Source organism: Hypomesus nipponensis, chromosome 16 (assembly GCF_054491055.1).
Source record: "Hypomesus nipponensis isolate SF chromosome 16, ASM5449105v1, whole genome shotgun sequence".
Taxonomy (NCBI): domain Eukaryota; kingdom Metazoa; phylum Chordata; class Actinopteri; order Osmeriformes; family Osmeridae; genus Hypomesus; species Hypomesus nipponensis.
The window spans coordinates 2,207,501-2,230,761 of NC_140376.1; the positions used below are offsets into that span (position 1 = coordinate 2,207,501).

General features: G+C 43.8%; 2 protein-coding genes and 1 long non-coding RNA gene across 7 annotated transcripts in view; 2 read left to right on the plus strand and 1 right to left on the minus strand.

Annotated features, from left to right (window-relative positions):
* The window catches only part of sh3gl1b (SH3-domain GRB2-like 1b), an 11,522-nt gene extending 6,721 nt beyond the window's left edge, over positions 1–4,801 (minus strand). Inside the window, exon 1 of one of the 2 annotated variants that reach the window (XM_084675912.1) lies at positions 4,352–4,801. In XM_084675912.1, coding sequence (XP_084532038.1) covers positions 4,352–4,396 — 45 coding nt within the window. In that variant the 5' untranslated portion in view covers positions 4,397–4,801. The remainder of the gene's footprint in view (positions 1–4,351) is intronic. The other variant, XM_084675913.1, reaches the window with a different exon arrangement.
* LOC146254331 (uncharacterized) lies at positions 4,537–6,290 on the plus strand. Of its 2 annotated transcripts, none has more exons than XR_014731472.1 (3): positions 4,537–4,677; positions 5,061–5,415; positions 5,587–6,290. It is a non-coding gene; the product is annotated as an uncharacterized LOC146254331 (long non-coding RNA). The 2 variants fall into 2 exon arrangements; XR_014731471.1 differs by having other exon boundaries at positions 5,061–5,116; positions 5,244–6,290.
* A 4,770-nt stretch (positions 6,291–11,060) lies between these two features.
* LOC146254332 (scavenger receptor cysteine-rich type 1 protein M130-like) lies at positions 11,061–22,334 on the plus strand. 3 transcript variants are annotated; one of them, XM_084675605.1, is made up of 10 exons: positions 11,061–14,306; positions 15,165–15,262; positions 16,749–16,781; positions 16,979–17,272; positions 19,079–19,375; positions 19,660–19,965; positions 20,062–20,358; positions 20,756–21,085; positions 21,412–21,497; positions 21,573–22,334. In XM_084675605.1, exons 1-10 carry the CDS (start codon positions 14,113–14,115, stop codon positions 21,690–21,692), a joined length of 2,055 nt encoding a protein of 684 aa, XP_084531731.1. In that variant the 5' UTR covers positions 11,061–14,112; the 3' UTR covers positions 21,693–22,334. The 3 variants fall into 3 exon arrangements, with proteins under 3 accessions (XP_084531731.1, XP_084531732.1, XP_084531733.1); XM_084675606.1 differs by having other exon boundaries at positions 20,756–21,058; XM_084675607.1 differs by having other exon boundaries at positions 11,061–15,262.
* The last annotated feature ends 927 nt before the right edge of the window (positions 22,335–23,261 follow it).

A 23,261-nucleotide genomic window follows, 5' to 3' on the forward strand; every position in this document is an offset into this window, starting at 1 on the left:
GCGATATTCTGGAAATGTTTAAAGGCCTCTTTTTAAACAGAGACAACTGATTTGCTCATGTTTTTGGAGATGACGCAGGCTATGCTTAATTGAAAGCATACGTGCTTGGTTTATGAGCACGCTTTTACAGACAAACTCAGCAAGTTTTTTCTCCCAGTTCTCGGGCTGTAAGGTCTAGCCTGGACCCAACATGGCCGATTCTACATGCTCTGACTTCAGCTTGCTGCCCTGCTGTCCAGAGCGGTTCAGTCCAGCCTTTGTCCTGTCCTACAGGTCTAACTCAGTTACAAACAGTGGAACATAAACAACAACAGGTTGTGGGGACAATTTGATGTTTTTCTCCTGCTGAGATAAATCGGAGCAGATACTGGTCTCTCAGTTTGTCAGGGTGTATGGAGGGCTATCTCTTGGTCTGGGCTATATGGAGGGCTATCTCTTGGTCTGGGCTATATGGAGGGCTATCTCTTGGTCTGGGCTATATGGAGGGCTATCTCTTGGTCTGGGCTATATGGAGGGCTATCTCTTGGTCTGGGCTATATGGAGGGCTATCTCTTGGTCTGGGCTATATGGAGGGCTATCTCTTGGTCTGGGCTATCTCTGGGTCTGGGCTATATGGAGGGCTATCTCTTGGTCTGGGCTATATGGAGGGCTATCTCTATGGAGGGCTGTTTCCCAGGCTGGACTGTGCTCAACCGGAAATAAACTCTGGCGTCTCGCTCTGACTAGATGGGTGGGGTGATTCATGGGGGTCTCACCACTTTCCTCAGGCAAAACACAAGCCTTACTTTTTATGCTTTGCAAACTTCCTTCTATAAAACATGTTAAAGACGTGGGCATTGCAAACTGAAGAGGCCTTATCGTGATGACTAGTGAGTGCACATCCCTCAGCAGGCTCTATTTATAAAAGCGCAGCATGTCAGATAGGTCAACAACCTTTAAGACACAGCCATGAACCGTGGTGAGAAGCACATGATAGCTTTCTCTGCCCTGGGGATCTGGGATCAGATCACGAGGACTGACTGACAGACAGACAAACAAGCCAGCACTGCTTCACGGTTCAATAACAAGTCTAGATCGACTAAAGTCCTCGTCCATTTGAAGAGGTGTACACACCTATTGTAGGTCTGTGCTGGGCAAAACACCAGATCGACCTGAAATACGATGTTGTCGCAAGGCTTAGCACAGTCTCTACGCAACCTCACTTGTGTCCTCTGTGTTACTGTGGGGCTTGTGGACTGACATGCTCTGGATACCCAGACCTCTAATGAGGCCCTGCCCCCCAGGGAGGCCCTGCCCCCCACGGGGGCCCTGAGGACCCCAGACACAGCAGCACATCAAGCCTGGTCTAATGACTGCAGCATGTGAACCAGGAAATGGGCATGGCTACTAACTCGCACCAGACCAGAGAGCGCTAGCTTCTCACCAGGCCTCGGTGACACCGCAGAGCGAGAGAGAGGAGAGGCGACTAACTGCTGCTGGGTCCTGGAAGATGTCACTTCCACGTGCTGGCTCCGCCCCTCTTCCCCCACCTGTTAGGGAGTCAGGTGGCTGAGTGGTTAGAGAATCGGGCTAGTAATCAGAAAGTTGCCGGTTTGATTCCCGGCCGTGCAAAACGACGTTGTGTCCTTGGGCAAGGCACTTCACCCTACTTGCCTCAGGGGGAATGTCCCTGTACTTACTGTAAGTCCCTCTGGATAAGAGCTTCTGCTAAATGACTAAATGTAAATGTTATGTAAACCTGGGCATGAATGGATAACCAGGAACACCGTAGGGATACCAGACACAGAGAGAGGTGACTCATGTAAATATCTCCCATCAAAGTCTTCTATGTGAACAGAGGCCGCAGTGTGTTCACCTTTATCTTGCACGCGAATACGGCACAGCATGGAAAAAGGTTAGGTTTTCCTAACATCAGTTTAGAGTCTATTCCAAGACACGAACTATAAAGCATATAGGAGATCCTTTAGGCCTTCCCGTCTGACTATGAGTAGTAGACAAGAGGGCCAACGGCTGCAGAGACGGCTGGAAACATCTGGAGGTGAAGAATCGCTCCACATAATATGGCTTTGTTTGGATTCTCCGTTGGCAGATATGGTTCTCATATCAGCATTGCAGAGGAGACAAGACTGCCACACAAGGCTACATTAGTGTCTGCTACAGTAGCTGGCAGCTCCACTAACAGAACAAGCGAGAAAGGGAAAATAGCCCGGTGGGATTGGAAACGGCGTGAGAAGTGATTGGGAGGCGGAGAATGGTGGGATTGTTTTGTGATTGGGAGAGGGGACGGTGTGTTGGTGAGTCAGTCGCATCAACCAGCTCCTCAACAATGGAGGACATGCTGCCAGGGAGCAGGAGTGTCCTGGCATACATACCAAACCGCCCTAGATAACACGCACACGCACACACTCTCTCTCACATTCACTCCCTAACACACAAACACACACACACACACACACACAATTGCTTACAATTTCTCTCCCACACACGCTCACACACACTCACACACACTCTCTGTGTCCCTATCTCTTTCTCTCTCTCTGTCACACACACAAACACAACCCTACAGGCCACAGACCTCAGACCTGCTCACCTGCTATATATTTTGAATCTGGTAGCCTAGATACACATTCATTAGTTACACTGTAACCCTACATAGACCAGCTTATATATATCCCACTGTCAAATAGTGGCACACCATTAGCAGAATAGACTACTAGGCTCAATGGTCTAGTGACAAGCTGTGAGTGTGTGTGTCTGTGTGCAGTTGGAAGAGTGGGCAAGAAGAGGTGCAACTGTTCAGTAATGTTAGCTTAACCTTTCCAGCGAGATATGATCTCTTCAGAGTAGCTGCCCCTGGCTGAGAGAGAGAAATCAACCCTCTGCAGAGCCCTATCTCTGACCACTGAGCAACCTCTTCCTGTTTCTCCCAAACTCCTCAGTATGAATCTGCACCAAAAACACAGGATGGGTACGGCTTGTCTTAAATCGTGCGATATGACGGGGTGTGTAAATGTTGAGAAAAGGAGAGATCAATCAAGAGAAAGGCAGCGTGATTAGATTCAGCGTCGGACACAGACTAGATGAGAAAACAGGGACAGTTACTGTAAGCGAGGGTGTGTGTGTGTGTGTGTGGTCGTGGAAAGCATTCTTCAGTTGTCCGTTGTGAAACTTCCTGCATTCCACAAGAATACAGAGCTACAGCTGCACACATTATCTTACCCGCTCCTGCAATTAGGCCAGCAACAAAATACAAATCGTCACAAACCATGAGAGCTCAACTGGCAGCTGTACCAGACTGTGCTATGATCCCCACGAGGAACTGCACTGTGACAGTCCTGCTTTCAAAGGGGACAGGATTTTTCTTGCTGGTGTAAAGCACTATTGACTCATGCCCTGGCAAGAGCTGCGAAACTGCATTGCAGACCAATTAGGGGAGAGCTACCTCCTTCATCTAGCTGTCTACAACACACACACACACACACACACAAACACACACACAGCAGTGTGGCCTCTACATCTTGCAGATTTTCCCTCCAGACATACTCCCTTCTAACCTTTTTCTCTTCCTTTGTCTTCCCTACTGGGAACTACACAGGAAGTTGGGGGAGAAACCAAATGTCTTTCCTGCTGATCTCAGCAGGAACAGGAAGAGAGGAGGCTGACTCAAAAGTCTCTGAAACATCAACTGGTAGTGAGATCAGATTTATGCTGACGAAAATGAATCATATCAACGTCTCAAGTTGTCAGCTATTAACGCACATTACCATATTTTACAACAGTCAGTAACACTTAATAACTGTTCAATGACATCATGTTATAATAATACGCTTTAAAGTTCACGCTTGGAGAGAATACGTCTCTTAAAGGTACGGTTATAAGACATCTGTTAACAATAACTGCGCATACCCTGAAGTGACGTACAAGTGCCTGGTTGAGTGACAGCTGTCTGTCAACACGCACCGTAACGGTCTGATACAGTTGCTAGGATACCACAGTGTTTTCAATTAACTTCAGCTAGGAAGCTAGCAGAGCTAAAGCTACCTTGCAAAAATCACAATAACTTTAACTACCAAGCTAGCGACTCAAAGTTCATCTCATCATATAGTTAAACTTTGCCGAAATAAAATGGTACTCAGCTAACTAGTTACACAATTGTTATATGCATTTAAATCGGTAGGAAACATAATAATAGGTAACGCTATGTTAAATTAATTCAAATAAAGAATACAATAAAAGTTAGCTAAGCTAACATTATCTACACTGGCTAGCTCGAGCTAGCGTTACATACAAAGCGAGCTGACTGTCTGTTGTGCTAGCTAACGTTGAAGTAGGAGGAAAGTTTTCCGCTAACCTGGCTGGCTTTATAAAACTGCTTCTTGAAGCCCGCTACAGACATCTTAGAGGCGGACAGTCTTCCACTTTGGCCTTAAAAAAATCGTTAAAGACAGTCAATCCACTTGCAGTTTCTTGTTGGCAAGCAATGAGAAGCCGTTGATAAGAAATCATAGGACCACTCCGCAGCTCTCTGGCAGCCGTGTCGGGACACGCCAACTGATTGTTGGGTGACCACGTCTACCAGGGGGTTCTTCGGATTCACAAGCGTGACTAGAGCGGAGTGCGTACGACGGACAAGATCTACAAGTCTACCAGACACAGCGACAGGTCTCAAACTACAGGGTATACCTTCAGGAAATCTAATTGCTCGATGCACATATTTGTAAATCTGCGACAACTCCCTTTATTTAAACACCCCCAAGACATCCCATCGTTGTACATTCCTAACTTCGCGATGGGACACCAAAAGACTGTGGCATAGCACCCTCTACCGTCATCTTATGGGAATGTCCAATTTCATAAACTGATATAAAGACTTTTATATATATCTATGCTATTAAAGCTCTTTTAATAGATTATATAACCATTGATATGTATGGTTGTACAGTGCATAACAAAATAATAGACTAATAATAGATAATCTAGCATAATAAATACATTTAAAATTATAATCAAATCTGCACAATACTGGTAGTCACTCAGACCCATGTAATGTTCTGTTACAGACCGACCCGGGCCCACATTAAAGAAAGGAAAAATGATCTGGCCCGCACAGAAAAAGGTTTGGGGACTCCTGGCCTATATGGTACAAACTTCATAGACACATTTTTAGACACCAATATTATTGTTATACTGTCTGACTCTCTAACATGGCCTGGTATCAAATTAAATCAAATTTATTTGTATAGCCCTTTTTACACGCAAGCATGTCACAGAGGGTTTCACATACGCCCATAGAACTGCCCCTCAACCAACCTAAACCCTCAAGGAAGACAAGGAAAAACTCCAAACGGGAGAAAAAATGGAAGAAACCTTGGGAGGAGCAATTCAGAGAGGAATCCCCTCCTCCAGAGACGGTTGGTAAGAGAGAGGGGCAGAACACAAGCTAAACATAGTCATACAGTGTCAAAGGGTTTTGAAACACCAAAATCCATTATTCGGCTTTATAGACATTGGATGGGACAGGGAAACTCGCAGATTTGGACTGACTGGTAGATTGCAGGGCTGACAACTTTTCAAACAAACTTGGAGTGCCTGCAGTGAGGGGGAGCATGGAGCTGGTCTCCTTGCTGGGCCAGGAGAGGAGAGAGCAGCCCAGAGGATGGAGGAAAAGGAGAGTGCTGTCTAGACGCTGATCTGAGGTCAATCATAGAGTCACTGCCAATGGTGACTGACAGCACTGGGAGAAGCTGGTCTGAGCCTGGATCATTTGGACCTTTGGACCAGTTCCACCAGAATTACTTAAATATCGGCAACATCATCGAGTGTCAATAAATGTTTTATCTTGTTGTTATATTTGCTTGATTAACTGTTAATGGTAACTTTTCTAAAGCACATATTTGTTTTAGCATGGTTGCTTCATTAATAATGTGTACTTGAATAACTTAGTATCTGTATTAAGAGTAATATTGTGTTTTTCTATCTTTTTTGGTGCTTTAATTTGAAATTACTTTTGTTAACACAAAAAATGGTTTTGTAAGGTTGAAAGCAAAATGTATTTAAAAAGTTTCTAAACAAAAGTTTGCATCATTGAGTACTTCAAGATTCTACTATATTCTATTGTACTCTGCTCTGCTTTCATTTACTCTGTTTAAGGCTTCTCTGTTCTCCTCTCCTTTTACTGTGTGTGAAAAACGAGTTTGAAGAAAAAAAACAAAAAAACAAGGTTTGAAAAGTCCTCTCTAATTTCCCTATGTATGAGGAAAACTCGTTTTGAAAATAGAAAGTTTTGAAAGGTTGAAATATTAATAAAAAATACGGTTTCTAAACAAATGTTTGCATCATTGATGAGTACTTCAAGATTCCACTATATTCTATTGTACTCTGCTCTGCTTTCATCTCCTCTGTTTAAGGCTTCTCTGTTCTCCTCTCCCCTACTGAAATGGAGGGATGAGCATGGAGTTTATGCGTTTGTCATTTTATCGAATGCAACAAAAGGGAGATTTGAACACGTCACTTCACGAACAATGTACAGTTCTGTATTGTACTTACGGCTGATGCTGAGTGAGCAGAGGAGCTATGAACCAGGGGTCTGCTGAAGTTATTTGTAAGGATAGGCGCGCTCTACTTGTAAAAAAAAAAAGGCAATTTAGGGTGCGAATGAAAAATACTGTTAACTTAAAGTAGAAAAAACCGCACACTCAAGCTTGTCTATTCTAAATCCCCTTAGTATTACATTTATTCATTTAGCAGACGCTTTTATCCAATGCTAGACTTACTTGGCTCATTTTGTCCACATATTTAAGTGTTATGATTCCAATATGTTTAATGTATGAACCTTCCTGCCAAAGTGAATTCCTGTGCAAATTTTCATGGCGAATAAAACCCTTTCTGATTCTGATGTAATGCAAATGTACAGACCGCCCCCTACCGAACACGATGGGTAGCTCGGTCAGCAGGGAGATGAAGAAGAGCGGCTACCGACGTCATGCTGCTGCGCCACTCAAATTGTTTTTTCGTTTTCGAATTATGGGCAGAAGTTTGCGGGAAGACAACGAAAACGAAAAAGCAATGTCTGCTTTGTTTTCTTTTTGATTATGGCAAAACATGTGAGCAGTCTTAATGCATTTTAAATTTCAAATTTGAGCTACATTTCAGATTGAATGTTGGTATCTATTTAAATCTCAAATGTGTATTTCTTTTTCATTTTAATTAAGTGAAAGATTGAGCACTCTTGAAGAAGAAAATTAAAATGCAAATAGGATGATTGATTACTAATAAAATTTATGAGTCAAATAATGCAACTACTTTCTTAAAATGAAAGAGCATTTCTGAAAATGCATTTTAATTTTAATTTTGGTCACGATTTGTTTCCATACTCCCAACGTGGTGAACAGTAATGGAAGGGGCGGGAGGGTGCAAACACACGTGAAATGTCGTCTCGTTGGAGTTTTCAGAAAACTCCGAGATAAAAATAAATTAATTGTCAGCCCTGTTTGAATCTGACAAACGAGCAAACTCTAATGTTAGTTTGTTCGTTTACTTCACAATGGAAGCCGCAAGGATGACATTAACAATTACAGGACATTTTAGGAGGACATTTTAAATTAAAAGGTGCAGGACCCAGCAATCAACCAATTATTTCCACAAGGACAGGATAATGGACTTTGTTTTCAAAGTTCATCAAAGGTAGGCAGCGAGGCCATGTCATTTAAAAACTTTACGGCCGCGGCCAAAGATGTTCCACAACAGTTTGACACCGAAAATGGTCAATTAAATGTTGCCAGATATTGAAAAAAAGTAACGTTTTTTCGGGGTTTTGTCGGAATTCTGCGCCCGCGTATTAGGTTGGGGCCTGGTAATGAGCACCCCCCCCCCCCCTCACACACACACGCACAACACCACCACCACCAAGTCCCACTAAAGCTGTCCAACAACAATCATGATATCATGCCTCCTCTCTTGACAATTCTACTTTAATGACCCAGCCATCAACCAATTCATCCAAAAAGACAAAAGAATGGACTTCGTTTTCAAGAGAAGATCATCAAAGGTAGGCCATGTTATTTCAAAACCTTTCGGCCGCCGTGCCAACTGATTTTCTTCTGGCCGCCGTGCCACTCAAGCCTAGCCTATATGTTATATTGTTGTGCTGAGTGATTGGTCAATCTCTAGGCTAAATATACCAACGCAACAGTATTATGCACAATTACCGTAAAGAGTGCAGCAAGGGCTGGCTCAAATAGTGCGTACTGACCAACACAATTTCATGCAGGCCTAATGCTGTGCGCGCTGTGTCGTGTTTTTGTTGTTGTTGTTGCTTTTGTAAAGTCAATTCTTTACTGTCTATCTTTCTATCTCACACACACAAACTTGACACAAACTCAAGTGCCCCCCCCCCTCACTCACACACACACACACACACACACACCACCACCACCACCAAGTTCCACTAAAGCTGTCCAACAACAATCATGATATCATGCCTCTTCTCTTGACAATTCTACTTTAATGACCCAGCCATCAACCATTTCATCCAAAAAGACTAAAGAATGGACTTCGTTTTCAAGAGAAGATCATCAAAGGTAGGCCATGTTATTTAAAAACCTTTCGGCCGCCGTGCCAACTGATATTCTTCTGGCCGCCGTGCCACTCAAGCCTAGCCTATATGTTATATTGTTGTGCTGAGTGATTGGTCAATCTCTAGGCTAAATATACCAACGCAACGGTATTATGCACAATTACCGTAAAGAGTGCAGCAAGGGCTGGCTCAAATAGTGCGTACTGACCAACACAATTTCATGCAGGCCTAATGCTGTGCGCGCTATATCGTGTTTTTTTTTGTTGCTTATGTAAAATCAATTCTTTACTGTCTCCATCTTTCTATCTCACAAACACTGACACAAACTCAAATGCCCCCCCCTCTCACACACACACACACACACACACACCACTACCACCACCAAGTCCCACTAAAGCTGTCCAACAACAATCATGATATCATGCCTCCTCTCTTGACAATTCTACTTTAATGACCCAGCCATCAACCAATTCATCCAAAAAGACTAAAGAATGGACTTCGTCTTCAAGAGAAGATCATCAAAGGTAGGCCATGTTATTTAAAAACCTTTCGGCCGCCGTGCCAACTGATTTTCTTCTGGCCGCCGTGCCACTCAAGCCTATATGTTATATTGTTGTACAGAATGATTGGTCAATCTGTAGGTTAAACATACCAATGTTACAGTATTATGCACAATTACCGTAAAGAGTGCAGCAAGGGCTGGCTCAAATAGTGCGTACTGACCAACACAATTTCATGCAGGCCTAATGCTGTGCGCGCTGTGTCGTGTTTTTTTTGTTGTTGTTGCTTTTGTAAAATCAATTCTTTACTGTCTATCTTTCTATCTCACACACACAAACTTGACACAAACTCAAGTGCCCCCCCCCCCTCACTCACACACACACACACACACACACACAACACCACCAAGTTCCACTAAAGCTGTCCAACAACAATCATGATATCATGCCTCTTCTCTTGACAATTCTACTTTAATGACCCAGCCATCAACCATTTCATCCAAAAAGACTAAAGAATGGACTTCGTTTTCAAGAGAAGATCATCAAAGGTAGGCCATGTTATTTAAAAACCTTTCGGCTGCCGTGCCAACTGATTTTCTTCTGGCCGCCGTGCCACTCAAGCCTAGCCTATATGTTATATTGTTGTACAGAATGATTGGTCAATCTGTAGGTTAAACATACCAACGCTACAGTATTATGCACAATTACCGTAAAGAGTGCAGCAAGGGCTGGCTCAAATAGTGCGTACTGACCAACACAATTTCATGCAGGCCTAATGCTGTGCGCGCTGTGTCGTGTTTTTTTTGTTGTTGTTGCTTTTGTAAAATCAAGTCTTTACTGTCTATCTTTCAATCTCACAAACACTGACACAAACTCAAATGCCCCCCCCCCCTCTCACACACACACACACACACACACACACCACCACCACCACCAAGTTCCACTAAAGCTGTCCAACAACAATCATGATATCATGCCTCTTCTCTTGACAATTCTACTTTAATGACCCAGCCATCAACCATTTCATCCAAAAAGACTAAAGAATGGACTTCGTTTTCAAGAGAAGATCATCAAAGGTAGGCCATGTTATTTAAAAACCTTTCGGCCGCCGTGCCAACTGATATTCTTCTGGCCGCCGTGCCACTCAAGCCTAGCCTATATGTTATATTGTTGTGCTGAGTGATTGGTCAATCTCTAGGCTAAATATACCAACGCAACGGTATTATGCACAATTACCGTAAAGAGTGCAGCAAGGGCTGGCTCAAATAGTGCGTACTGACCAACACAATTTCATGCAGGCCTAATGCTGTGCGCGCTATATCGTGTTTTTTTTTTTTGCTTATGTAAAATCAATTCTTGACTGTCTCCATCTTTCTATCTCACAAACACTGACACAAACTCAAATGCCCCCCCCCCCTCTCACACACACACACACACACACACACACACCACCACCACCACCAAGTTCCACTAAAGCTGTCCAACAACAATCATGATATCATGCCTCCTCTCTTTTCAATTCTGCTAATGACCCAGCCATCAACCATTTCATCCAAAAAGACAAAAGAATGGACTTCGTTTTCAAGAGAAGATCATCAAAGGTAGGCCATGTTATTTCAAAACCTTTCGGCCGCCGTGCCAACTGATTTTCTTCTGGCCGCCGTGCCACTCAAGCCTAGCCTATATGTTATATTGTTCTGCAGAATGATTGGTCAATCTGTAGGTTAAACATACCAACGCTACAGTATTATGCACAATTACCGTAAAGAGTGCAGCAAGGGCTGGCTCAAATAGTGCGTACTGACCAACACAATTTCATGCAGGCCTAATGCTGTGCGCGCTGTGTCGTGTTTTTTTTGTTGTTGTTGCTTTTGTAAAGTCAATTCTTTACTGTCTATCTTTCTATCTCACACACACAAACTTGACACAAACTCAAGTGCCCCCCCCCCTCACTCACACACACACACACACACACAACACCACCAAGTTCCACTAAAGCTGTCCAACAACAATCATGATATCATGCCTCCTCTCTCGACAATTCTGCTAATGACCCAGCCATCAACCATTTCATCCAAAAAGACAAAAGAATGGACTTCGTTTTCAAGAGAAGATCATCAAAGGTAGGCCATGTTATTTAAAAACCTTTCGGCCGCCGTGCCAACTGATTTTCTTCTGGCCGCCGTGCCACTCAAGCCTAGCCTATATGTTATATTGTTCTGCAGAATGATTGGTCAATCTGTAGGTTAAATATACCAACACAACAGTATTATGCACAATTACCATAAAGAGTGCAGCAAGGGCTGGCTCAAATAGTGCGTACTGACCAACACAATTTCATGCAGGCCTAATGCTGTGCGCGCTATATCGTGTTTTTTTTTGTTGTTTTTGTAAAATCAATTCTGTATTGTCTCCATCTTTCTATCTCACAAACACAAACACTGACACAAACTCAAATGCCCCCCCCCTCACACACACACACACCACCACTACCACCACCAAGTCCCACCAAAGCTGACCAACAACAATCATGATATCATGCCTCCTCTCTCGACAATTCTGCTAATGACCCAGCCATCAACCATTTCATCCAAAAAGACTAAAGAATGGACTTCGTTTTCAAGAGAAGATCATCAAAGGTAGGACATGTTATTTAAAAACCTTTCGGCCGCCGTGCCAACTGATTTTCTTCTGGCCGCCGTGCCACTCAAGCCTAGCCTATATGTTATATTGTTCTGCAGAATGATTGGTCAATCTGTAGGTTAAACATACCAACGCAACGGTATTATGCACAATTACCGTAAAGAGTGCAGCAGGGGCTGGCTCAAATAGTGCGAACTGACCAACACAATTTCATGCAGGCCTAATGCTGTGCACGCTGTGTTGTGTTTTTGTTGTTGTTGTTGCGTTTGTAAAATCAATTCTTTACTGTCTATCTTTCTATCTCACACACACAAACTTGACACAAACTCAACTGCCCCCCCCCTCACTCACACACACACACACACACAACACCACCACCACCAAGTCCCACCAAAGCTGTCCAACAACAATCATGATATCATGCCTCCTCTCTCGACAATTCTGCTAATGACCCAGCCATCAACCATTTCATCCAAAAAGACAAAAGAATGGACTTCGTTTTCAAGAGAAGATCATCAAAGGTAGGCCATGTTATTTAAAAACCTTTCGGCCGCCGTGCCAACTGATTTTCTTCTGGCCGCCGTGCCACTCAAGCCTAGCCTATATGTTATATTGTTCTGCAGAATGATTGGTCAATCTGTAGGTTAAATATACCAACACAACAGTATTATGCACAATTACCATAAAGAGTGCAGCAAGGGCTGGCTCAAATAGTGCGTACTGACCAACACAATTTCATGCAGGCCTAATGCTGTGCACGCTGTGTTGTGTTTTTGTTGTTGTTGTTGCGTTTGTAAAATCAATTCTTTACTGTCTATCTTTCTATCTCACACACACAAACTTGACACAAACTCAACTGCCCCCCCCCTCACACACACACACACAACACCACCACCACCAAGTCCCACCAAAGCTGTCCAACAACAATCATGATATCATGCCTCCTCTCTCGACAATTCTGCTAATGACCCAGCCATCAACCATTTCATCCAAAAAGACAAAAGAATGGACTTCGTTTTCAAGAGAAGATCATCAAAGGTAGGCCATGTTATTTAAAAACCTTTCGGCCGCCGTGCCAACTGATTTTCTTCTGGCCGCCGTGCCACTCAAGCCTAGCCTATATGTTATATTGTTCTGCAGAATGATTGGTCAATCTGTAGGTTAAACATACCAACACAACAGTATTATGCACAATTACCGTAAAGAGTGCAGCAAGGGCTGGCTCAAATAGTGCGTACTGACCAACACAATTTCATGCAGGCCTAATGCTGTGCGCGCTATGTCGTGTTTTTTTTTGTTGCTTTTGTAAAATCAATTCTTTACTGTCTCCATTTTTCTATCTCACAAACACTGACACAAACTCAAATGCCCCCCCCCTCTCTCACACACACACACACACACACACACCACCACCACCACCAAGTCCCACTAAAGCTGTCCAACAACAATCATGATATCATGCCTCCTCTCTCGACATTTCTGCTAATGACCCAGCCATCAACCATTTCATCCAAAAAGACAAAAGAATGGACTTCGTTTTCAAAAGAAGATCATCAAAGGTAGGCCATGTTATTTAAAAACCTTTCGGCCGCCGTGCCAACTGATTTTCTTCTGGCCGCCGTGCCACTCAAGCCTATATGTTATATTGTTGTACAGAATGATTGGTCAATCTGTAGGTTAAACATACCAATGTTACAGTATTATGCACAATTACCGTAAAGAGTGCAGCAAGGGCTGGCTCAAATAGTGCGTACTGACCAACACAATTTCATGCAGGCCTAATGCTGTGCGCGCTATATCGTGGTTTTTTTTGTTGCTTTTGTAAAATCAATTCTGTATTGTCTCCAACTTTCTATCTCACAAACACAAACACTGACACAAACTCAAATGCCCCCCCCCCCCCTCACACACACACACACCACCACTACCACAACCGCTGACCAACAACAATCATGATATCATGCCTCCTCTCTCGACAATTCTGCTAATGACCCAGCCATCAACCATTTCATCCAAAAAGACTAAAGAATGGACTTCGTTTTCAAGAGAAGATCATCAAAGGTAGGTCATGTTATTTAAAAACCTTTCGGCCGCCGTGCCAACTGATTTTCTTCTGGCCGCCGTGCCACTCAAGCCTAGCCTATATGTTATATTGTTGTACAGAATGATTGGTCAATATGTAGGTTAAATATACCAACGCAACGGTATTATGCACAATTACCATAAAGAGTGCAGCAAGGGCTGGCTCAAATAGTGCGTACTGACCAACACAATTTCATGCAGGCCTAATGCTGTGCGCGCTATATTGTGTTTTTTTTTGTTGCTTTTTTAAAATCAATTCTTTAATGTCTCCATCTTTCTATCTCACAAACACAAACACTGACACAAACTCAAATGCCCCCCTCCCTCACACACACACACACACACACACACCACCACTACCACCACCAAGTCCCACCAAAGCTGTCCAACAACAATCATGATATCATGCCTCCTCTCTCGACAATTCTGCTAATGACCCAGCCATCAACCATTTCATCCAAAAAGACAAAAGAATGGACTTCGTTTTCAAGAGAAGATCATCAAAGGTAGGCCATGTTATTTAAAAACCTTTCGGCGCCGTGCCAACTGATTTTCTTCTGGCCGCCGTGCCACTCAAGCCTAGCCTAAATGTTATATTGTTGTACAGAATGATTGGTCAATCTGTAGGTTAAACATACCAACGCAACGGTATTATGCACAATTACCGTAAAGAGTGCAGCAAGGGCTGGCTCAAATAGTGCGTACTGACCAACACAATTTCATGCAGGCCTAATGCTGTGTGCACTGTATTTTGTTTTCTTATGACGAGTAATTGCGGTTAGAGGGCCACGGTTTAAGACTCACGGTTCTGCACTGCAAACTGTATGTTTGCTGTACTTCACTTTTTATGGCGCCTCTTTACTTCACGACAACGCCCGAAGGTTGCTCCCACAATGGCTCCATCAATCATCTAGTAGCTAAAGATGCAGAATACTGTGCATGATCATTGTGATAGGGACACGTTGAGGAGTTTGACATTGTTACCTTGGTTCTTTCCAATACAAGCAATGTTGTCCGTAACCATTTGCACTTTTAACCCTTGTGCTGTCTTTTGGTACAGCCATGTTCTGACAACTTGAACTAATACAAAAAAAAGTTTAAAATGTTCTTACTTACCTTACTGTAATACTCTCTGAGTCTCGAACATGGGTTTGTAGATTGTTCCAGAGATAGGGGACCTTGGTGACCCCCCCCCCCCTGATTGAAATTTGTGTGTCTCACGGCCAATGTTTGTAAGTTGCTAGCCCTGCAGCTTGCTTATCAGAACCACCTCAATGATGGCCGATTAGGTGGAAGAGTTGTGGTAAGGCGTCACAGGAAATAGAAGAGATATAGATTATGGAAGCTGCCTTTTCTGCCCTCAGCCCTCCCCAGTCAGAAGTCTTCTACAGCCCAGTGGAGACCCAGTCTGAGAGAGAGATGGTTCCTGTCCTGATGCTGGTGGTCATGTTCTGGAGCACAGGTAGGGCTCTGTTGTATCTGTACAGTCTAGGATACAGTACAGACATGGATTGCTCCATTATACTGGTATATGGTTTTATACTGGTATAGACCTGTATTAGAGTATATGGCACCGTCCTATACTGGTATAGACCTGTATTAGTGTATAGTACTGTCCTATACTGGTATAGACCCACGTAAATGTATTTTAGAAACAAGAATGTGTTTTGGGCTGAATTTGTGTTTGTGATTAGAAAGGAATTAAGCAAATGAAACATAGCTGTTGTAAATAAATAAATAAAACACAAATATACTCACACACTCTCATTGAAACACACTATAATGCACTTAAAAAACACACTCACACAAACATACACACTCACAAAGACTACAACAGGCACTTACTTTTATACTAGTGGTGGGCATAGATTAATTTTTTAATGTAGGCTCATTTGAATTCCGCCAAAGGCATTTAGAATGTGTGCTACCCAAATAATGACTAAAAGTAAGTCTTTGAGAACGATTTTCTCATGCCAGGTGAGCGAGGAGATTAGTCAGCTTGACTGAGAGCTGTGCTGACGGGCTGGCCTCGGTTGCACTCAAACAGTAGTTTGACGACTCTTCCCCTGCGCTACATCAGTGCTTGGCCCGGCATCTTACGCATTAGCTAAGGGATGCTTTGCGTTTAGATGGTATTTGAGACTGGAAGAACTCCTACAGTAAACTAATTCCGCATGGCACAAGGTGCAAACAACCTTAGTCTTGTCGAGGTTGCCATTGGGAAGCTTCTTAAAAATAAATTTTCCCTGAAGCAAACCCGGCGGCTTCATAGCTGCATCCATGTTAGAACGTCACGTTTGATGTGGTAATTTCATACACACACACAGGTTCGAAGACTCGTACTCGCCCCCTACAGTGCAATTTGGCTAGGAATACATCCGCGCTAAGATATCAAGGTGAAAGTCATCATAGCTTGTGTAGTATAGACCCAGCTCCCAACCCAACTTTGAGAATAGATTAACGGCAATATTTTTTAATCGCCTGATAAGAGTATTAGTAATAGTAGATAACGGCCCACCACTATTTTATACACACACACGCACACTAACCCTCTCACACAGGCACACACACACAGGTACACACTCGTGCATACACTCTCAGGCCGACCCGCACACTACCACACACACACTACCACACACACACACTACCACACACACTCATACAGCCCGAACACAGGACAGCATGAGCTACTGGGGCTGTTCCAGGCAGCACACAGCTACCAGCTAACAAGTTCTCTACAACCAGGAGCTGTGTGTGTGTGACCAAAAATACTGGGCATTATAGAGGAAATCTGAATAGGATCTGAAAGAATCTATTCCTTCATGAATGATTGCACGTCTGGCCAGACCATAGCTATGGACGTTGTGGTAATAGAGCTGTCTTGTTCTGGTGTAGACATACAGTACTGGAAAGTCATGGTGAGGTTCTGTTCTACATTGTCTCCTCAGGTCTCCAGGATGAAGTCACTGATGAACCTCCAGGTTGGTAGAATATGCTACCATGGCAACTAACAGGCTGTTTAAGACACTACTATTTTAAAGTACATGACCTAGTCTCGTGTCTGTGTGTCAATCTAAGGAAACACAACTATGTTAGGGTTGGGGTTAAAGGTCAGGGGTTGTTTCTGGACAGGACTAGACAGCGAGTCAGAGGACCTGACTGTCTCCTGTCTCTCCAGGTTCTGATGTGAGGCTGGAGGGAGGAGATGGTCGCTGTGCTGGTGGAGTGTTGATGAAACACCAGGGAGAGTGGAGGAGAGTGGGCTGGATGTCTACCTGGGACCTGAGAGCTGCAACTGTAGTGTGCAGACAGCTGGACTGTGGTTATGCTGTTTCAACAAGATACACTCATGATAAACATACTGTATGGAGGTTTATATCTCACTGTGTTGGGTCTGAGTCTGCACTGAGGGAGTGTGGAGCAGTGGAAAGAGGGTACACCACTGCCCGTACCCTGGAGGTGACCTGCTCAGGTAATACACACATCATGTTGTTATATTCAGCTGATGATGTTGGCAGTCACACATTACTGAGTCTTAACCTGTCACAGTAGCTGTCAGCACATTACACCAGATACATTTACATTGTTTTAAATGCTAATGAAAGTTTTCTAGACTTAGTCAATTCAAGGCTGCTATCTGTTTATGTAACCTTAAAATAAAAAAATATTGCCCTCATAAGCTCCTGTAATTTCATGACACGTGTCAAAAACCCTGATTACATCCATGTGCATCTTTAACTGCGCTGTGAGGCGCGTGTCCTTGCTATTCTCCGACAAGCACTCTAACAATCACTGCTGATAGACGGCCTAAAATCTTGTACAGCCCTATTTCTGATACCGTGGCGGCAGAAATTTAGCCGTGGCGGGCCGCCACGACAAAATCAACATAGGTTGATAAAATGGCAGTGTGTCCCCTATCAGTCAGGCTTTAGGAAAAAACACAACAAGCACTACTACAGCTGCTCTGAAAGTGGTAAATGACATTTCTGTTGCTCTTGACAAAAGGCAACATTGTGCGTCACTGTTTATTGACCTGTCTAAAGCATTTGACACAGTCGACCATGATGCTTTGTGGCTTAGGCTCCTCAAGCCAGGGCTATCAAAGCAGGCGGTTGCTTGGTTCACAAGCTACCCTGAAGATAGATCGCAGTGCATCAGATATGATGGCCTATGCTCTGATACTGCAACCGTCTGTAAAGGGGTGCCACAAGGCTCGGTATTAGGTCCACTTTTATTTCCTATTTATATAATTAATCTGGGTCAAATTGTGTTGGACGCTAAGTTTTATTTCTATGCTGATGACACTGATATATTGCTGTGCGTCAACTCTTGTTCGGGCAATTGACATCTGGCAAAATGCTTTTAATGTTGTTCAAAATACCCTTTTCCAACTGAAACTTGTTCTGAATACAGATAAGACAAAACTTATGTTGTTTTCAAAGTCTCAGAGAGGGCCACAGAATATCCCCTCGGTGGTCACTCTTGAAGGAAGTGAAATGAAGGTTGTTGACTCTTATAAATATCTGGGTATTTTGATTGATGACTCCCTCACTTTTAAGCCACATGTGCAGTACCTGGTGAAAAAGTTGAGGTTAAAACTGGGTTTTTATTTTCAAAATGAGCTGTGCTTTTCATTTAATGTAAAAAAGTGATTAGTTGCTGCTGCTTTTTTACCTGTGTTGGACTATGATGATCTTTTATATATGCATGCCTCTGCTAACTGTCTTCGTATGGTGGACACAGCTTACCATGCTTTTCTACGATTAATTCCCAATTGTAAAGCTCTGACTCACCACTGTGAGTTATACTCTTGGGTAGGATGGCCTGCTTTGGCCACCCGTATGCTCTGTCATTGGTACACCTTCATTTATAAGGCAATACTTGGTCTGCTCCCAAACTACCTGTGTGTTTTTATTATACAGAAAAGTACTGGGCAACACTTGAGTTCTCAGGACTTCTTTATACTCGCTGGCCCAAATACCAGAACAGAAATGGGAAAAGGGGCTTTTATAGATTGGGCACCCTGTTATTTATTTTTTTACTCATCTAATTTCTGTGTTCTTCTTTTTGGAACTTTTCTGTTTTTATGTTGCTGCCTGTCTTGGCCAAATCTCCCTTTAAAAGGAGATTTTTTAATCTCAATGGGATCTTCCTGGGTAAATAAAGGTTGAATAAGAAAAATGAACTAGAAGAAGCAGTTTGTTTTTCCAATCTGAATGCAGTATTTTGTCAGGATACAGAGAGTCAGATGACCTGACTGTCTCCTGTTTTTCTCCAGAGCCAGATGATTTGAAGTTGGAGGGAGGAGATGGTCGCTGTGCTGGTGGAGTGTTGATGAAACACCAGGGAGAGTGGAGGAGAGTGGGCTGGATGTCTACCTGGGACCTGAGAGTTGCAGCTGTATTGTGCAGACAGCTGGACTGTGGTTCTGCTGTTTCAACAAGATACACTCATGATGAACATACTGTATGGTGGTTTAGATCTCACTGTGTTGGGTCTGAGTCTGCACTGAGGGAGTGTGGAACAGTGTACACATGGTATCCCGCTGCCCGTACCACGGAGGTGACCTGCTCAGGTAATACACACATCATGTTGTTATATTCAGCTGATGATGTTGGCAGTCACACATTACTGAGTCTCAACCTGTTACAGTAGCTGTCAGCACATTACACCAGATACATATAGACATTGTTTTAAATGTTAATGAAGGTTATCTAGACTTACTGGATTCAAGGCTGCTATCTGTTTTTGTAACCTTAGAAGAAAAAATATTGCCGTCATAAGCTCCTGTAATTTCATGACACGTGCCAAAAACCCTGATTGCATCCATGTGCATCTTTATGGCATTTCTTCCTCCAGAGTCTGTGAGGCTTGTGGAGGGAGTTGGTCTGTGTTCTGGCAGAGTGGAGGTGAGGTCTGATCAGTCGTGGGTCTCAGTGTGTGAAGCTGACTTTGACAGGCTGGATGCAGAGGTGGTCTGTCGGCAGCTTGGCTGTGGGGCTCCTTCAGTCCTCCAGAGGGCGCTCTATGGAGAAGGGAAAGGTCCACTCTGGGATAAAGAGTTCCAGTGTGGAGGCACGGAGTCCCGTCTCCTGGCCTGTAACACCTCAGACTCAGCTAGAAACACCTGCTCACCTGGCAATGCTGTTGGACTCACCTGCTCAGGTACTGGAAGAAGCAGTTTGTCTTTCCAAGATGAATGCAGTATTTTGTCAGGATACAGAGAGTCAGAAGACCTGACTGTCTCCTGTTTTTCTCCAGAGCTAGATGATGTGAAGCTGGAGGGAGGAGATGGTCGCTGTGCTGGTGGAGTGTTGATGAAACACCAGGGAGAGTGGAGGAGAGTGGGCTGGAAGTCTACCTGGGACCTGAGAGCTGCAGCAGTACTGTGCAGACAGCTGGACTGTGGCTCTGATGTTTCAACAACATACACTGATGATGAACATCCTGTTTGGAAGTTTAGATCTAACTGTGTTGGGTCTGAGTCTGCACTGAGGGAGTGTGGAGCAGTGGAAAGAGGGTACACCACTGCCCGTACCCTGGAGGTGACCTGCTCAGGTAATACACACAATGTTGTTTTATTCAGCTGATGATGTTTACAGTCACACATTACTGACTTCCAATCTCAATCTCCTCCCTCAACCCTAAACCCTCACAGACTTACTTGAAATCACATGGTAGGTGATTGAGTGCAAAAGGCTGCAAGGGCTCAAAATGCTCTGAATAGGAATGGTACAGCACTTTGCAGCATTATCACGTGACCTTGTCAAAACTGAAACATGTTACCTGTGTTAAATGTGCATAAAGGGCTCAAAATGTGTGCCAAAGGGCCCTCACGTCTCTGATATCATGACGTTATTGTTTACAGTTTCATGCTGATGGGATTATGACAGTTGAAGGAGACAAGTGTTTGTCCTGCTGTTTGAATGTTCTCTCTTTACTCCTTTGTTTGCAGATATCCTGTTCCAGCCCAATATCTCCCTGTCTTCCTCCATGCTAGGGGTCTCCCAGGACCAGCAGCAGGGGCTGCAGGTGTTCAGGGACCACAGCTTCACCATCACCTGCTCCATCCAGCCACAGTACCCAGGAGGCTCCTTCCACCTCACCTTCACTGGCTCCAACACAACCCTGACACACACCCTCACAGCTGTCAATCACTCTGCCAACTTCCTGTTTCCTGCTGCAGACCACGCCCACCAAGGAAATTACAGCTGTGTTTATGAAGTCTACGTTTTCTCTCATAACTTCACCTCTGAGAGTGAGTTCCTCTCTCTCACTGTTGCAGGTTAGTGAGAATGGTGTTTAAAACCACAACCTGCAACTTTTAAGTCCATCAAAAGGGCTGCCTTTAAACATTTCTGGATCCTTAGTCGGGGCTGGTCTTGAGTAAACCTAACTGCCAGTCATTTGAGTCCTGTGGTGATCTGCAGGTAGTCACCTCCAGAATGTGTCAGTAGCAGTCACCTTGGTCACTGCTCAGCTCCACACTCTAAAAACAAGTAGCAGCACATTAGACTGGAGATGGAAGTTACAGGATGTGTCTTTACCTTGGTAGTTGACATCCTGATCTGATGATGATCATTCTCTTCTTCTGCTGTGTTTTTGTTACAGCCAATCGTCTGCCAGCTTTCATCATCAGAGTGGTGGTGCTGCTGACTCTGCTGACGTCCAACACTGCCCTCTATCTGTACTTTAAGGTACTGTCGTTTGTTCATGTCACATTTCTCCATGTTTTCCCCTTTTCCTGAGTCTCTTGTCTTGTGTCTCTCCAGACCCCCAGGAAGCCTGCAGAGAGGGGGAGCATGGAGCTGGTCTCCCTGCATTCGAGTGCTGAAGCTGGGCCAGGAGAGGAGAGAGCAGCCCAGAGGATGGAGCAGGAGAGTGCTGTCTAGACGCTGATCTGAGGTCAGTCATGGAGTCCCTGCCAATGGTGACTGACAGCACTGGGAGAAGCTGGTCTGATCCTGGATCTGGGTCTTTGGACCAATTCCACCAGGATTACTTCGGCAACATCATCGAGTGTTAATCGCTGTTTTATCTTTTCTTGTTGTTAAATTAGCTGGAATAACTGTTAACGGTAACCTTTCTATAGCACATATTTGTTTCAGCATTGTTGCTTCATTAATAATGTTTACTTGATGATCTTAGCATCTGTAATAGGTGTAATATTGTGTTTTTATCTTGTTTTTTTTGTACTTCAATTAGAATTTATTTTGTAAACACAAAAAAAAGGTTTTGAAAGGTTGAAAGAAAAATGTATTTAAAAATTTTCTCAACAAAAGTTTGCATCATTGAGTACTTCAAGATTCCACTATATTCTATTGTACTCTGCTCTGCCTTCATTTACTCTGTTTAAGGCTTCTCTGTTCTCCTCTCCTTTTACTGTGTGTGAAAAACAAGTTTGAAGAAAAAAAACAAAAAAACAAGGTTTGAAAAGTCCTCTCTAATTTCCCTATGTATGAGGAAAACTCGTTTTGAAAATAGAAAGTTTTGAAAGGTTGAAAGGCTAATAAAAAATACGGTTTCTAAACAAATGTTTGCATCATTGATGAGTACTTCAAGATTCCACTATATTCTATTGTACTCTGCTCTGCCTTCATCTCCTCTGTTTATAGCTTCTCTGTTCTCCTCTCCCCTACTGAACTGGAGGGATGAGCATGGAGGTTATAACCACTCCAACCAATTCTCAAACAATTTTGTTCTCATTTATTCATGCGTTTATCATTTTATCCGAAGCGACAAAATGGAGATTTGAACACGTCACTTCACGAGTAATGTACAGTTCTGTATTGTACTTACGGGCGATGCTGAGTAAGCAGAGGAGCTATGGACCAGGGGTCTGCTGAATTCAGACAGCGCCACCTGGATGACATGGGCTGCCATGACAACCAGGACAGCGTGAGGGTTAAAGACATGGTCTGCCATGACAACCAGGACAGCGTGAGGGTTAAAGACATGGTCTGCCATGACAACCAGGACAGCGTGAGGGTTAAAGACATGGTCTGCCATGACAACCAGGACAGCGTGAGGGTTAAAGACATGGTCTGCCATGACAACCAGGACAACGTGAGGGTTAAAGACATGGGCTGCCACGACAACCAGGACAGCGTGAGGGTTAAAGACATGGTCTGCCATGACAACCAGGACAGCGTGAGGGTTAAAGACATGGTCTGCCACGACAACCAGGACAGCATGAGGGTTAAAGACATGGTCTGCCATGACAACCAGGACAGCGTGAGGGTTAAAGACATGGTCTGCCATGACAACCAGGACAGCGTGAGGGTTAAAGCCCCGCCTGGTTACACTTTGCACAAAGACCTTAGACACCGTGTCCAAGCGGTTGTGTCAGAGCCCGTCTATAGAGAGCCTGTTCACTCCCTATTAAGCCCCATTGTACCGAATTTGGTTGCAGTTCCACCAGAGTTCCACTGGGAGTGATGGCGGGCGAGTGCAAAATGAAT